We start from the raw sequence: 15,854 nt of genomic DNA on the forward strand, positions 1-15,854 counted from the left end.
TCCAATTGATTTAGCATTATTTACAGATTCGTATCAATTAGCCCCTCAGTGGAAAAAAAGTGGGCCATTGTAATTTTGACAATTTTTCTCAGAAGGCCACTTTCTGTAGCCCATCTTACGCACACAGGTGCCAGAAAAGCATTGTATGAAAATTAGAGGATCTGCAATCAAAAATGCTGGCTTATATGGTTATAATCTGGAATTGCCATTAATGGAAAAAGGAGTTGTGAACACATGTGTATGAATGGAATTGTTCCACAGTTAACAGGAGATTTATGGCTGAAGAAATCACTACAGAACAGCAAGTGGTAGAGATTGTGTTTTTATTTTAATATGAGAGCCAAGTCTTGCATTAGGACGTTGCTGAATCTAGTGCAGAAAATAAACGACACCCGAGGGATGGTGTAGCATTCTGTTAGATTGAAGGGCCTTTAATAATCCCATAGTCTAATAGCAGTTAAGATAGAGAATGTATAAGAACTAATCTTCTGCTTTTACAATAATGTGTGTACGGTAACAAGAAACAGTTATGATGTGTTGGCACCGTAGCTTTTAGCAGATGACTTTTTAAATTAAAAGATGTTTGCTGAGTGACTTTCTGGAATTTATTTAATGAAGGCTCATAAAATACGATATCTGTTTACAGCTGGATTAACAGCGCTATGCTCAACTACTAGTCTTTAGGCTAGACAAAAAGTACTGAGCAAATCCGAAATCTTTCGTTCCTGGGAAGTTCACATTCATTTTGCAAAAGCATAAATTTAAACTTCTACATCTGTCCGTCTTTAATTATAATTAACAGTTTCTGGTTTTGCAGATTTCATGTGATCTTGACTTGCAAACTATAGGCTGCGAGTCAAATGTGTACAAAGAAATACTGCAGCAATCCTGCTTGTTCAGTTTTTTCAAGTTTGATTTCCTCTGGATAGCAGCAAGCAATGGCAATTCTATTAGTATTGCACCTTCCCCCCCGCCTTTCTCTTGGAAAAGTCAGTCTATAGATTAACTTCAGTTACTTGGTTTTCCTCACAGAAGATGTTTGGGGATGAGGTTAATTTTTGACTGAACTACATCTACTGTATTTGTATTCTGCAGTGAGTGTATCTGCTTGGGGTGTGCAGGGTGGGAGAAAGTTGTTCCTGAAGTAACTTCCTTTTTGGAAACAGTAGTGGTAAGTTTACACAGGACTTGCTAAACAGCAAGTGTATGTTAGCTTGTGCTATGGCTCTCCAAACAAACAGTTCGTGGCACTTGTAAGCAGCCAGCTTTGGTGTGTAAATGTACACTAGATGGCAGTTTTGTCATATCTTCCAAGTTCAAATAGCTCTGTAGGGGAACAGGAAAGGCCATCAGTGTTTAGTCTGCACTCACAGGGTCCCTGCATGACCAATGTGGACCCCATGGACTTCCTGGAACATGTGTTAGCAATTTAGCAGCAGACATTTATTTCTTTGTTTTACTGCTTGGCTCTTTGAGAAAGTGTTGGTACTCAGTTATGGGCTGTCTGGATCATGTCAGAGGCCATGGGGATCAAGTCCATGTGACAGGCCAGACTGAGGAAGGATGAAGTTGGAGGAGGTGAGGAAACTGACCCTTACTTCAACAGTAACAAGTCACTGCCTGTCTGTGGACTGTGGCCAAATGCCGGGGCGTTTTGGGTCTAATACAGCTGAATAAACAAAACACTTTGCCCATTTGGCTTTTTCATATTTCATCAACACTAGTTCAATCAAAGTCTTTTCTATTTCCTAAGAAGTTATTATTCATCATCTTTTTTTTTTTTTTTTTTTTTTTTCTTCCTCCCCCCACCCTTTCCATTTTAGCCCCGTCCAGACGAGGTGACCTTGAAATCCTTGGCTACTGCATGCTGCAATGGTTATGTGGGAAGCTGCCCTGGGAACAGAATCTGAAGGACCCTGTAGCTGTCCAGGCTGCGAAAACAAAGTAAAAATAAAACGACACACATGCGTACACATGCACACACTCATACCACCCTAGAACCCTGCAACATCCTCATCACTGAACAAAACAGGTCTGAAAAAAACCGCTTTTGACCCTATGGAATAGCACCTTATGAGAAAGCTAAACCAGTTTTCTTTAATTGAGAGATGTTAGAAGCAGTTAAAAACATGAACTCTATGTGCATGCCTACCCTATTCCACATGTTTATGCATGTACTGCTGTAGAGATTTGGTAAATTCAAATGCACGGCGTGCAGTCATTTTGTCTGCTGTGTATTTTTTTAATAGTCTTTTTTTAAAGAAAACATTTGTGAATTAGTGCAGGCCTTATTGCACCTACAGAAGGTTGTTGTGTGTTTCCATTAAACTTCATGGGTACTTTGTAGACGCTATAGTACAAACATCTCTTGGAAGTTTTTCCACATGTGCATTCAATTTATTTTACTTTCTATATGATACTATTTTTCAGATGTTTTTATGGCGGTTTTTAATGTTACATAAGCCTACTGCCATTACAAACAATTAAATACCGAAATACTAAAGAACTTGATTAAAATCTTTCCTTTTTCCCAGCATGACTCATTTAGAGCTTACTACAGCAAGAGAGTGTATTAGTGTTTTCTTTCTCTGCTTTCACAGTTGGGACTTGAGAGAGTTAATTGCATGTGGTACCGTGTAGCCTGTGGAAGGCTGTACAGAAGAGTACTTACCCATAAATGTAACATCACAATCGGAGAAGGCAGCAAACTTTTAAGTAGGGCAAGTCACAACAGAGGTACACAATAGGGATAGCTGATCCACAGAAATCAATCTGCAAATTCAGTGTGGCATCTGCTCTCAACAGAGAAAAAGGTTAGCCTGCAGACTGTGGATAATACAGATTGCATCTGTAAATGTTGACATCGTATGTTATGTTTAATATTTCTCCTTTAGAAGTTCTGATCATTACACAACCCCCTGCAAGGTAACACTTATACAATTCAATGTTAAATCAATTTAATCAATCAAGCTGCTTCACTAATGCTTCCCTTGCGGTTAACCCTTAGATTGCTAGCATTTTCAGGATGCCAAGCAGATGCTTAGAGGAAATGCACGGAAAATGGTAGAGATTCCGTTTATCAGAAATAACCTGTTAGTCTAATGAATTACGTTCTTGGTATTGGGTAACTTGCCAAGGCCATCCCCTTTTATTTATCTTAATTTTCAGTGCTTATACTGTTTTCAAAGGCCAGAAATAGACATTGGGATATATGCGTGTATCCAGTTGCTTGTAAGTTAGTAAGTACATTAAGCAGCACTAGTGAATTGCTTCTGAGCCTGCCAGTCCTTAGCTGCAGAGTCTGCACAATGGTGAGGAAGAAGGGGCTGGGCCTGGAAGGTGCCGTTGAAAGGCAGGAGCCAGAGCAGGACAGCAAATTGTCCGCCTGTTGTCTCATCCTCTCGTCCCTTCGCTACAAGTTCTCAGTCTTTCCTCCCAGTAGTGCTGGGGCTATGAGGCAACTGTGCCAAAGCTTTGGGCGTTGGTAAGGGGATATTTAGGGACTGCTGGTGTATTTGAGTTTAGGTATGTTCCTGCCATGCTACAATTGGAGGAGAGGCTCCATTTGAGTTAGAACTTAAGCTAGATTACAGGAAAATATTGATGTTTTAATGTTTCATTTCCCCGAATCAAACCCATTTCTGATATTAAACAACAGATTACTGAATGGAAGGTTATTAGCCCATGTCCCCCAACTTTATGCATTTGAGAACACATCCCGTTACTGATTGGTGGACATTTATGGCCCCTTTAAACAAATGAACCAAAAAAAAAGGGATCCCTTAACAGTATCAATGGCTAGACTGAACTAACAAATTTCACTTACTCCAGGCAAGGGGGCTTGTGCAGCTGCAGGTTCCTACAGGTGCTAGGAGATTATCCTGGTTCATGCCTGCGCAGAGATGAGAGCTGGCGTGACTTCATCTGTTTTTTAGGGTATGATTGATTCTGAGCTCCCGTGTCCTTTGCTATTTCTTTTTCTGGATGGATAGAAAGCACATTTGCGGCCCTGCCCTTCGGTTTATGAAGTGCATGGGACTTAAGGTCGTTTAACCTCCCTCTCCCCTTTTGTCCCTGCCATTGCCTGCTTGTAATTTTGACAGCCGTCACCCAGCTGCCCGTGAGCTATGTGGCAGAAAGAACCTGATGCTAAATGACCAGTATGCAGACCAGAACTGCTTCTTAAATTCTGAAATACAAATATTAATCGTTAAGCCGAAATTGGAACAAGCCATCTCAGCTCAAAGGAGTTTTCCTGTTCTTTCTAGAAAGGTGAAAACATCTGCAAAGAAAAACTTAAAGTGCAGTCTTAGCTGTAAGCCTGGTCTTGCTGAAATCAGCAGTCTCCAAAGAGTTAAAAATATAGCTGGTAAGAGGAGATTTTGTTTTAAAAGCAGTATTGTGAATCATTAGCTATCCCGGAGGTCCACTCCCTTTGGAATTGAGACTTGCTGTCTTCCTAAATCCCAAATGAAGAATCACCTGCTCAAAAACCACATTAAATTGTTGCACTCTCATGTTGTTTCAGACTTATGGATGAGCTCCCAGATTCAGTGATGGAATGGGATTCTTCTGGAAGCAGCTGTCGTAAGTGCGCTTGCAGTATATACCATATAGCTGTATAGTCTGTTACAAAAAATCCTTAAGTGTCTTAGTCTATTTGGGGGAAGCAGTGTAAAAGTAACACAAATTCAACAAAGCCTGCCATTTAAAATCTCCAAAGGAATTGCTAAGTTTTGCGCCATACGGCAGGTGCCTTCACCAGGCCTGAGTCCATGCAGTATTGCCAGGCTCTGGTCTTAGGGCAAACTACAGCGTGCCAGCAGAAGTCATCCTTGAATCAGCCCCTTGACATCTGGCCTGCGTGAACCACTCTTCTGCTACCGGTCCAACAGAAGAGTTCAGCCTGAGATACCTGTGTTTAGCTGGTAACAGCAGTTGTGTAACACTCCTCATTAGATTATGTGTCACGTTCATTAATTCAGGGTGCATTTTAACTGAACTAATATTTCTGACGTCAGTGGAACTGGATCAGGCCCTTCATGTACAAGCTTATTATATTTTAAGCACTTTTAGCTCAAAGGCTTGTTCACTGCAAGGGGAGAAGGTAAATTTCTGGATGCTGTTGAATGCTGGTCACTGCAATAGATGATTCTTGATGCTTATTGGTACAGGATACTTAATGCTGTTATTACAGGAAGTCTTTTTTTTTTTTTTTTTTTTCCTGATGCTTTCCTGCTTTATCCCATAAACAAGTACTAAGTAGATGATACAGACATCGAGGGCTAAATTTTTAACCCTGGTGTGTGGTAGGACAAAAATCTCGATCAGTCTCATCTGTGATGTATGTTGTAGAGCGACGGAAGGGATCGTAGCCATACATAAACCAAGGTGTTAGGAAGCAGTCAGTGTCTTAACTAGCTGTTAGTATGGAAATAGTAAGCAACTGTCTACAAAAGCCTTATTGCTTAGTATTCAGAGTTTGAAAAAGCAAACCAATGGATGGTTTGTCTTGTTGTGTGTTTCTTCCTTCACTGAAATACAAAAGTAACCCAGGGAAAAAACCAAACTTCCTTCCAAGGTCAGCATCTTTTTTTGATTTATTCACTTATTTTCCTAACATTTCTGTGTTTGAATTATTGGTATGCATCACATATTACATGAAATATATTCATCGTGCGTATACATATTTAGTAAATCTTTCCTTCTGGGATCTTACCAGATGCTAATATCGGGTGTAGTCCTCCAATTTTAGGACACACTGGGGTCTTCAACTGAAAGAAAAGTTTGATCCCCCCCATATGTTTTTCTGGATGGTGTCATTTCTGCCCATTCAGTGGTTTCCCTGTTTCTAGAACCACTCAATAACGATAGCAAACTGATGCTGCTATTGGACTGGTTTAGGATGTAATCTCAAAACTAATATTTGTCCAAGTATAAGACACAAAAAAAAAGTTACTTTTTTCCAAAGCACTCAAAGTATAATATCTATGCAGATTAAAATAGTGTTGTTGTGAGTAGTTAATATTTAAAGGGGTATTATGATCTATCAAATATAAAATACTTGTATTTTAAACAGAACTATCAATATTTGTCGCTAAAGTATTTTGCTTAATTTTTATACTTGGATAGCTTTCGGTACTCTATGAATTAGTATATGAATATGAATATATGAATAGTATACTCTATGAATAGATGTGCATAAGAATACAGAGCACTTAAGCGTTAGCTTGTTTATCCGGGTCTGTCTTTCCCTTTTGTCATCTCGAAAAGACAAGATAGTGTCAGTTCTGTGGTTTGAGTGTGTCTTCAGCTGAAATTGTGTCATCTCGTTTGGCAGTGTAGGATTGGCATCCAGTTTGGAATTAAATCCTTTCTGAAGTTCTAGGTCTACACCAAGTGAAATTTACACTCAGATATGCTCCACAGGTGAAATATCTCAGTTTCTGGCGCGCGTTTATGGCTTAGCTTATGATGAGAAGCCGAAGTATCAAGCGCTCAAGAAAATCCTGCTGGGTGGACTAGAGTCAAGTGGAACTCGCTACGATGGCCCTCTGGAATTTTCCGCTGCAGCGTGCCCACGAAATCACTGTGCTGCTAAAGTGTCAAAAGTAAGACAGGTCAGTTCTGGGATTATTTCTGACATCTCCTGCTTGATTGTTGCCTTTTCTTTTGTGGAAGAGGAAATAGTTTAAGATCTCGAAACGAGACTGACACAGCAGTTCTTTTGCCTTAAATACACCATGTTTGTTAATTCCTGTTTCCCCTAGCTTTGCTAAAAAGTGGGATGTCAACCCTTAAGGAGGAAGAACTGTCATGAGTCCTTTTGACCTACAGCCTCCCACTTCAAAGCGGTGGGTTTGTGGAGAATGATTTACTTTCAGGATAATGGGGAAGTCAAGGACTTTGTTCACTAACATCTTGAAGACAAGCCTGAATGCCAGGTTTTTCCTTCGTTCCAGATTAAAAGCAAAGTTACCTTTATTAGTGAAAGCATTTAATTCATTTTCTCGCTTTCAAACTGTTCTTTGTCATTTGCCTTTATACTCCTGCAGCCGCTAATGTGGAGGAGGTATTATTCTGGGGTTTAACCGTGTTATTGGTATGCGGTGCTGTGTGATGGACTAACACAGAATTTTCAAACTGACAGCCATCACGTTATTGTTTTCCTTTTGTACTTTTAAGTCTGAAATGATACAGTTAATAAAGCCTTGGTCTAATAAGTGGAGATTGAGGTAATTAGCAGTCTTACTGGACTCGCTGTGAAATGTCAGTCCCGTCATACCTCTGCCTGGAAACTCCCTGTACGCAAAAGCCCCGTTTCTATCTCTGATGCGTGTGCAATAAGGCAGGGTCAGGGTACCATTCATTTTTGATATTTCTGGTGAACTTTGGACCATCGCAAGCATACGTGAGCCAAGAATGCAGGATGCAAACTAATGTGACTGATAGGCTGCTAGATGAATGGTGATTCAAGTATCAGTGCACAGATGGTTCTGATTTGCTGAGTTTTGTAGCTGCTGCAACTGAAGACATAAAATATCCTTCTAGTCATAAATTAGCTCTTTGGAAGCAAAACCTTGGCACAAGAGCTTATTGACATCTGTAGGCCTGCATAGTAATCATTCCTAATAGAAGAGAATATCTGTTTGAGGGGGTTTTGCATGGCTAATTAACCACCAGTGAGAATATGTAATTTTTTCATGATCTCCTGATTGTCACCTTTCTCTCATGATACAATTACATTTTATTGTAGCGAGTGCCTCACAAACCGATTGTCAGCACTATTTACGTATTATGGAAGGCAGAACAAAAGTTCAGGTTTAATAAAAAGGCACTGGGTTTTGATCTTGGCAATTACAGATACTTATTTTAGCAGTTTTATTGACTTCTTTGTTTTCATCACTTTTTTTTCTTTTAAGAAAACCAAAAGCTATGTCTGTGACTGTATTTCTCTCGCTATGACCGTGACCGCTTCATCCTCACTAATTTGAGAAGCTTTTTTTTTTTTTCTTAAAGTTTGTGCTGTTTTCTGAACTTCATTGAAACACCAGGTAGCTGCTATCTCATCTCCAGCTGATCCGGTTGGATCTCTGGTTCACAAGTCTTTGATTTCTTAGACTCAGATATTGAATAGTAAATCTATTTTCTTCTTATTGCCTGGCCCAAGACTTGACAGTATACTGGCATAAAAGACAATCCTGAACTTCCAGGCTGTAAAAGCTGCTGTAGCACTCACTATTTGCAAGTTTGCAACCCCACTGAGAAATCCATGAATGAGGAGTGTCAGTTATCAGCACTCATGTGCTGTAGGACTAAGCAGAATTGGTTTTGATGGCCAAGAACAAGATCAGAGCTAGCCTGTGTCTGCACGTTGCTACATCTTGGCACCTATCAGCACTTTTTCAGAGAAATTTTTAATGTCGAGTGCCTTGCTGCTTGGAACAGTACGAGTGCTAGCACTGCTCCAGCGCTTACCTATTTTTTACTTGAGTACATTTCTTCAGCCCGTTCTGCTGCTTACATGTGCAAGTTTCCTGTAACTGTCAAACAGCTGCAGAAAGGAAATTTCTAGGGTTATTCAGAGGACTTAAAGAGCACTTAAAGACAAGTAGAGGGGGCAGATAACTGAACTTTCTCTAAATCTATTGCTGTTCTCAGACAATCCGATTTTTCAACCTCTGGTTATTGGCTGTGGAGGATGTTCAAGGCCTGGCACACTTTGGTGCTACAGTCCTGACAGCGTTCGATGACAGGCAGGCACTTCCCACTGCATCTCTTCACGGCACTGTCTGTAGTTATCCTAGGTCTGACTCTTTTCATCTCAGCCCTCTGCATTCCCTTTCCACCTCTCCTTTTATTCACCAAACACTTCTCCCATTAAAGAGGCAACCTAAGAATAGTGGGAGCCACTACAAACAATCCACTGTCTCCTCACTTCTTGCTTATGAGCAGAATCTTGACTCCAGGTGACCTGTCTGATTCCACTGGTACCAGTTTGGTATGCAGGGGAGAGGTGATCTTGGGCTAATTCCCTTCTGAAGACCAGTAAATACCCATAAGTACCTGTTGGGGGATCCTGTAGCACTCGCTCCTTGGAGGTGACGTGAAGAGGAATTGTTACAGAACATGAATTTTAAGACGCAGCTCCCGGTATAGTGTATGAATCTAATCCTGAGATGACATAAAAAGCCTAACAGTGGCTACATCCTGTCTGCACCAAAGAGAGGTGATAAAATATTAATTGAGTTAATTCTCAACTTTGTTTACCATAGTTCTTGGCACTGGGTACATATTTTCAGCTTTTTCAAGTGAAAGTGCTAGCGTTAGGGCCAAATGAAGCATTGTGAGGCTGGCTGACTACTTCCTAGGTTTTGTAGATTTCATATTAAAAAATAATTACATCGATACCAACCTGTAATTTTTATTAGTGTGGAATATGGTAATTTGGGGGCATAAAATAAATATTTTTTTAAGTGCTGTAAGCACTGTTTTGAAAGCAAGGGAGACATTTAAGGTGCGTGTATACATTGTGAAGATACCAGTTAGCTGTTGACAGATCAGCAGCTCTTGGGCAATGCAATGCAGTGCCACGATACAAACAGCTTGGGCCCCTGCGTTCAGGTAACTGTCGTCGTGGCACTGCACCTCACCTCTCTAAGTCCATTTCTCAGGGCTGGCTGCAGTGGTTTGTCCTGGGGTAGGCTGTTTGAAACGAGCCTGAGTTGTTATTCAGAAGAGATAGAGCTTTTTGTTTCTAAACATTAGTAATTTTCTCAGAGCAGAACTATGGATTGTATTCTTAAAAGGTGTTTTGGATTAAACACTATAGGAAAAGTCTACTGGCCCTTTCAAAGGTATTTAGGTTGTGCTGTTTTTATCTCCTGTATGTATTTAATTTGCAGTATAAAAAAGCAGCCCATTATTTCTTTTTTAGCTGCTATGTTCAGATACAGCTGCTGCACAGAGCACCATATGCAAACATTATGGTTAGAGAGTTATTAGTGTGCCAGAAGTACCAAAGGCATGTGGCATACAGCCTGTGTTTTGGCTACATTTGTCTTCCAAGTTGCAAAAGCCAAAAACAGACATCATTTGCTACTCAGAGCTTAGAGCAGCACTAGAAAAAACTTGCATTAACTCCTGCAACTATTCACCATGCACTCCCCGTTTACATTTTAGAAGACTATAAAAGAATGTAAGACTTAACTCTTAAATTAGATTACCTGAGTCAGAAAACTTAGTGATTACCTTACTTTAGAGAGTTTTGCATTTGACTCAGTCCAGCGATAGGAAATGTATTCAGCTCTCCTTGTTAATGGAACAAGCAGCGACTTACTGGCATCATTCCCAATAAAGGTGAGTAGAGAATGTTCTGAAATGTACAACTCAAGTTTGGTTTACAGCGTACTTCCCAAACACAGCATAGCTCTAGCTTTGAAGAAGGCCTTTATTGATAATTAAAATGTTGAAAACAATTCTTTTGAGAAAGATGAAAGCTCACTCTCATTCTGTGTTCTTGGTACTGAAGATAGAACATTTTTCTCTTTGAAATACTGACTCTTTTTTTTTCCTGCACAGCAACAGGTTTGCTTACCAAAGCCTATGTCAAAACCAGTTCAGCAGAAGCAAAAAAAGATGGAAGGTGAAGAATACATCTGTCAAAACATGGCCTGTACTGGGGCAACAGGCAAACAACTCCGAGATGAAGAAAAGCCAAGTAAATTAACCAGGATGCCTCACCAACCAGAGCCACGGCAGGTGAGGATTTGGGCACTGCCATAACGCGTGGTATCTCCTGGGAACTGGTCTGCTCTGTTAGCTCAGCGTCCACCTTTTGGGGGGGCAGCAAGGAAGAAAAGCGCTTGAAAAAAGCCAGGAGCTATGTCATGAACAATAGGAGTTGGCATGTGCTTACTGGCTTGTATTGTTCCAAACATAAAACTCAAATTGTTTCTAGTAAGCCCAGGGAATAAGTGCAAACAGGGAGGGTGCTATCCTTACCTGTCTCAAACCTGACAGGTCTGAGTATCGGAACAGTACCTGTGATAATTTTGAATGTTACTCAATTCTTTTCAGCATACAGAATTACTGTCTGTACCTCAACAGGTTCACTTACCGAAGCCTTCACCGAAACCAGTGCAAGAGAAGCAAAACAAGGTGAGAGAGGAAGACTGTAACTGCCTCGGCAGGCCCCCTGCTCGCGTAATGCGCCGGCACCTCCAGGCTGAAGAGAGGCCAATTAATTTTTACGCTATGATTCAGGAGCCTGACCACCCGCAAAAGGTGAGCGTTTTGGTGTTACCTTAGAACAGTCGTGGCACCCTGCAAAAGAAAGATCAGCTTTTCTAAAAATAAGAGTTTAAAAAAACCCCAAAACTAGATGTACACCACCTAGATGTTTGCCACAAACACAAAAAGTTTGTGTGTAGTTGTTTGGTCACAGCAGAGCAGATTACCACTCTGTTTTTTCTAGTTTGGTAGTAAAGCAGTGCACAGCGCTAGCATGCAGAGAAAGTGTTGGGAAATGAGGGTCTCCCTTTGCGGACCCTGGTGTTTTCTTGGTAGAAACTTACTTCAGTAGTTTCCTTTTCTACGTATTGGAAAATTTCACAGCACTCGTAATTACGTTCCTAAATTTTGACTTCTTAATCTGAGGATTTTAGTAGTTAACTAACACACCTCAAATATTATCGCTAATTACCGCATAAAAGGGTCGAATGAATGTATTCAGTCTTAGTCTTCAGCTGTACATGAGAAAATTGATAAAAAAAATTTCATTGAGCTTCTAGTAAAAATAATGCAGAATAAAGTACATCTTGGTAACCACACTGTGCTCCTTTTCTATGGGATTTAGTTATATTTTAACAAAGGGATTCTACCCTGTTTGCTTCTTTCATATAGAAAACTAACTTGTTAAATGAGGACAATTTTTAATAAGCACAAAAATACAATTTTAAAAGATAGCTTTATTATTAATCCACGATTCTTTGCTTCAAGCAGTCTGCTGATCACTGCCTGGCAACTCCAGTACAAGCTAGGAGAGCGAAGCAGAAAAGCACAGCTGTACCTGAGAGCATCAGGCAGTAAAGTGGTGAGCAGACCAATTTTTGGAGATGTTTTGGCTGATAGCAAAGCAGGATTCTGAAAAGTCTCTGGAGTCCTGACACAGCAGTGACTCAAAGTAACAAATGCAGTTTTGTAATATGAAGATATTTCAGTGCTGCTGCTTAGTCCTCAAATGTAAAATTTAAAAAGTATTAGCAAAAAAAGGTAGTGAATCTCCAGAATATTTGGTGTAAAATATGGAAGGAGAGCTGCATTTAGGGTTCCAGCATGACATGAGGGGGGAAAAAAAAGAGCTGGTGTAACTTCCCCTGTTTACAGCAGGGGCTTTGTGTTTCCCTCCTTTTTGTGGGAGGAAGGAAAAGTACATTTTTACAGAAATGGGATTAATTGCTGGTCTAGTATTTAGATATATTTGTGGTTTGATTTAGTCTTTCTAAAGGAGAAGCTGCTGTTCCAATATGATTAATAATGCTGCAGCTATGGAGAGGAGTTCTGTGGTACTCACTGAATATTATGTGTAGTAGGGCAGGGTTAGAATGGATGTCAGATATTCAAATGAGAAACTGGAGAAGGAAAAAAAAGGCAGGATTGTATTTGTTTCGTTTTGCAGACTTCCTTTCACATAACTTAGGATGTTGGAAAAGGAACACCATACAGGAAACTTCAGAGTACTGAGGTTATGAAAATTCAGGAGGATTCTTCAAGCACAAAGGGGGAAAAGAAACAGTGGTTTGTGCAGGCACTGGAGTGGCGAGAGGCTGTCCAGCACTCTCCAGAAAGCAACTCCAAACGCCTGGAGCAGGTACCTGCAGGTGCCTGGCTCCACGTTAGACACTTAGTTGGGATGGCCACCCTGTTGCCGTTATGGGCACAACAAAAAGCAGAGAATTAAAAAAAACACATGAGCTGCCTTTATGTTGGACCTAATAGTGTCTTTCTATGAGATGGGGCCCGTAGTTCATTAAAACAAATTTGCTAATTCAAAAGAGGGATAAACCAGGAAATTTCTGTTAGAGAAATACAATTTAAGTTATGAATTTTCACCAAGAAAACTAAGTTGCTAGGGTTGGAATTAAGAGGGATGTATTGCTAAAAATAACATCTTGTGAATGGGAGCACAGAAAGGAAACCAAAGGTGGAATTTTTTCTAAGAGACAGTGGAAAATATGGTCAAGTCTTAGATAGGGGGGAAGCAGAATCGTAGTGTTTGGGAATTTCTGTCAGAGATGGGGATCAAAAAGGTGAGTTAATGATGATGTGGCTTTTGGAGATCTAAAAAGCCCCCAAACACTATGCAACTGGAACAACCCCCTCCACTACGAGCATATTTATGCTATTGTGATCAATGAGAAGAGCTTTAGCTTCACTAGGAAATGCAAAAACTTACACAAATTAAAACGGCAAATCAAACTTCAGAGAAATGTCTAGGGTTTCCAGGCTATGACTTTATTAGCAGGAACACTAATGTAAATGTATTAACATTTTGGGGGAACAAGTTAAAAAGAGAATTTCAGCTGGTTGGCTTTAGTAATAAATAGAGAGTATGGCTCTTTAGAAGGTGTTTAATCATACCTACTGTTATATACACTTAATATCCAATCCTTATACCTGCAAATTCAAGTTAAGACTTTGTAAGAATTGTATTGCTAGGATAACAAATAACCTAGATGGCATCTTTGGTGTCTCTGTTTTTCCCATTCATACTTCACTTATTCGTATCCAATCCTTATACCTGCAAATTCGAGTTAAGACTTTGTAAGAATTGTATTGCTTTCTCTAGTATAACAAATAACCTAGATGGCATCTTTGGCGTCTCTGTTTTTCCCATTCATACTTCACTTATTCAATATTAAGTTTATTATAACAACGTTTTTTCCCCCTGCAGAAAGACACTGCAAGAGAATTGCCACCGTTCGACCCCCAAGCAATATTCTCAGAATCCAAAAAGAAATACGATCCACTCTTAACTACAGATTATCCAGTATCGTTGCAAGAAACTGGCTCTGACATCACTACTCCTTCTATAACTATTTTACTTAGGTTTGCATTTACTGATGAAACATACCTCTACAGTATAGCTATACTTGTACTTCTGCTACTAATATTACTTTCCTTGTATTTTCTTTGACATCACTGTTTTGATGTCTTCAGCGTAAGTGCCGTGGTGTTCCCATCACGCAGTTTTTTTCTCAAAGTTTCTTCACTGAAGATTTCAGCGTCAGAGGCTTGGGAAAGATTTTTTTAAAATAGTATTGTCAATACATATCTTTTAAAGGCAAGTTCGCTTCAACTTCCCAGGTCTGCATCCAGTATTTGTACAAGGCTGGTTTGTGTTACAAATCTTGGGGTTTGGTTATTTTTTTTTTTTTTGAAACTGGACCTTTGCTACAGTAACATAAAAAAATCTCATTAAACACAACGTGACTTGATATCTAATTATTCTAACGCGAGTATGGTGATAACTGGGGCGTACCCATCTTTATACTGCTCCAGAAATGCTTTAGTTAAATAGTGATGGATTACGTGCGTGGGAATTTCAAGTTTTCCTCTCTTTATTCCAGTGTGTAAAGGGAAGATAGTAGCCACAAATTCTCTTTTACAACTGGCTTTGTTACTGCTTTTGCCTTTATCTAACCTACCACACACTACTTAGTTCAATCACTCATTTTTATACATATATATAATATATAAATAATATATTTATTATTATTTAATATTTTCTTACCTTATTACAATATGGACATTCACCAAAGATGACATTAAAACTCTGTCTGCTAGAAGGAAGACTTTGTAGCCACTGCAACACAAGTAAGTGGATTAAAATTAACTTTTTTTTCATATCAAATTTAAGAACAATCTATTACTAGGGGTTGTTCCAAACAGACTTCATTTGATCAACATCTGACACGGTGCGTGTCAAGACAGAGCCTGCATAACCACAAGGTGAGGCAGGTTCCCTTCCACAGGGAGCTTTTTTACAAACGGGGGTTACAAGACAAGAGGAAGCACAGTGACTGGGGTAGCACTCCTTAAAGGAGTTTGTTTCACCTGAAATGTCAGCGGGCACTGCTTATTTTCTAGAATCTGTAAGATAATGAGTAAGTTTGTCCCTTTAATCACCTTACCTCATACAGGCATGCATGGTGAAAAGGCTGTCCACAGCGGGGATCGTCGCACACTTGGTCTGGAGTAGTGCCCTCGAGCCGATAGGCATAGCAGATTCCACAGTCCTTCGCAAAATCCTTAAAACACAAGACCTTTTAGCTTACAGCATGGCTGCAAGGAAGAAACAGGGCTGGTAATACAGCAAACACGTTTTTCCATTTGTCTTTGCTTTTGCCTTTTTGGTTACTTAGAATTAGTAAATATTTTTGCCTCCAAAATCTCTGTTTACATCGTTACGGTATAAAGAGCGAGAGGAGTTGCCAGACGTACAAAACTTTGGAAGGTTCTATTTTATCCTCTCACTGAATCCCATCTAGTTTGACAAGCATTTTCATACTCTTGGGCCCCACTGTTTCTTTTTTATTAAACACAAAGATGTGTCATTACGTTTGGACATTAGACACAAGACTGCACAGTCAGATATTAATTCAAGAATTTCACAAGTGAAAGCAAAGCTTGTAATCCAGTGTTACAGCATTGTCAAAAATTAATTCCAAGTTTGTTTGAAATGCACCAGTATTTGGATGGCCTCTTGTCCCCTCTAAGCAGCTCTACCTAATTAGAACTTAAGTCATCAACATCCATAACAGAATGTTTGGATTTTCCACATCTCATTAACT

The 15,854-nt window shown here is 39.8% G+C and overlaps 2 protein-coding genes across 2 annotated transcripts in view; one reads left to right on the plus strand and one right to left on the minus strand.

Annotated features, from left to right (window-relative positions):
* The window catches only part of VRK2 (VRK serine/threonine kinase 2), a 45,366-nt gene extending 31,162 nt beyond the window's left edge, over positions 1–14,204 (plus strand). Inside the window, exons 8-13 of the mRNA XM_035896970.1 lie at positions 1,824–1,944; positions 4,529–4,587; positions 6,430–6,611; positions 10,582–10,761; positions 11,110–11,286; positions 13,955–14,204. Coding sequence (XP_035752863.1) covers positions 1,824–1,944; positions 4,529–4,587; positions 6,430–6,611; positions 10,582–10,761; positions 11,110–11,286; positions 13,955–14,197 — 962 coding nt within the window. The 3' untranslated portion in view covers positions 14,198–14,204. The remainder of the gene's footprint in view (positions 1–1,823; positions 1,945–4,528; positions 4,588–6,429; positions 6,612–10,581; positions 10,762–11,109; positions 11,287–13,954) is intronic.
* A 54-nt stretch (positions 14,205–14,258) lies between these two features.
* The window catches only part of FANCL (FA complementation group L), a 41,904-nt gene continuing 40,308 nt past the window's right edge, over positions 14,259–15,854 (minus strand). Inside the window, exons 15-17 of the mRNA XM_035896983.1 lie at positions 15,195–15,311; positions 14,795–14,866; positions 14,259–14,294 (exon numbers count right to left, since the gene is read on the minus strand). Coding sequence (XP_035752876.1) covers positions 14,259–14,294; positions 14,795–14,866; positions 15,195–15,311 — 225 coding nt within the window. The remainder of the gene's footprint in view (positions 14,295–14,794; positions 14,867–15,194; positions 15,312–15,854) is intronic.

This window comes from Egretta garzetta, unplaced genomic scaffold (genome assembly GCF_000687185.1).
Source record: "Egretta garzetta isolate BGI_Z169 unplaced genomic scaffold, ASM68718v1 scaffold306, whole genome shotgun sequence".
Classification (NCBI taxonomy): domain Eukaryota; kingdom Metazoa; phylum Chordata; class Aves; order Pelecaniformes; family Ardeidae; genus Egretta; species Egretta garzetta.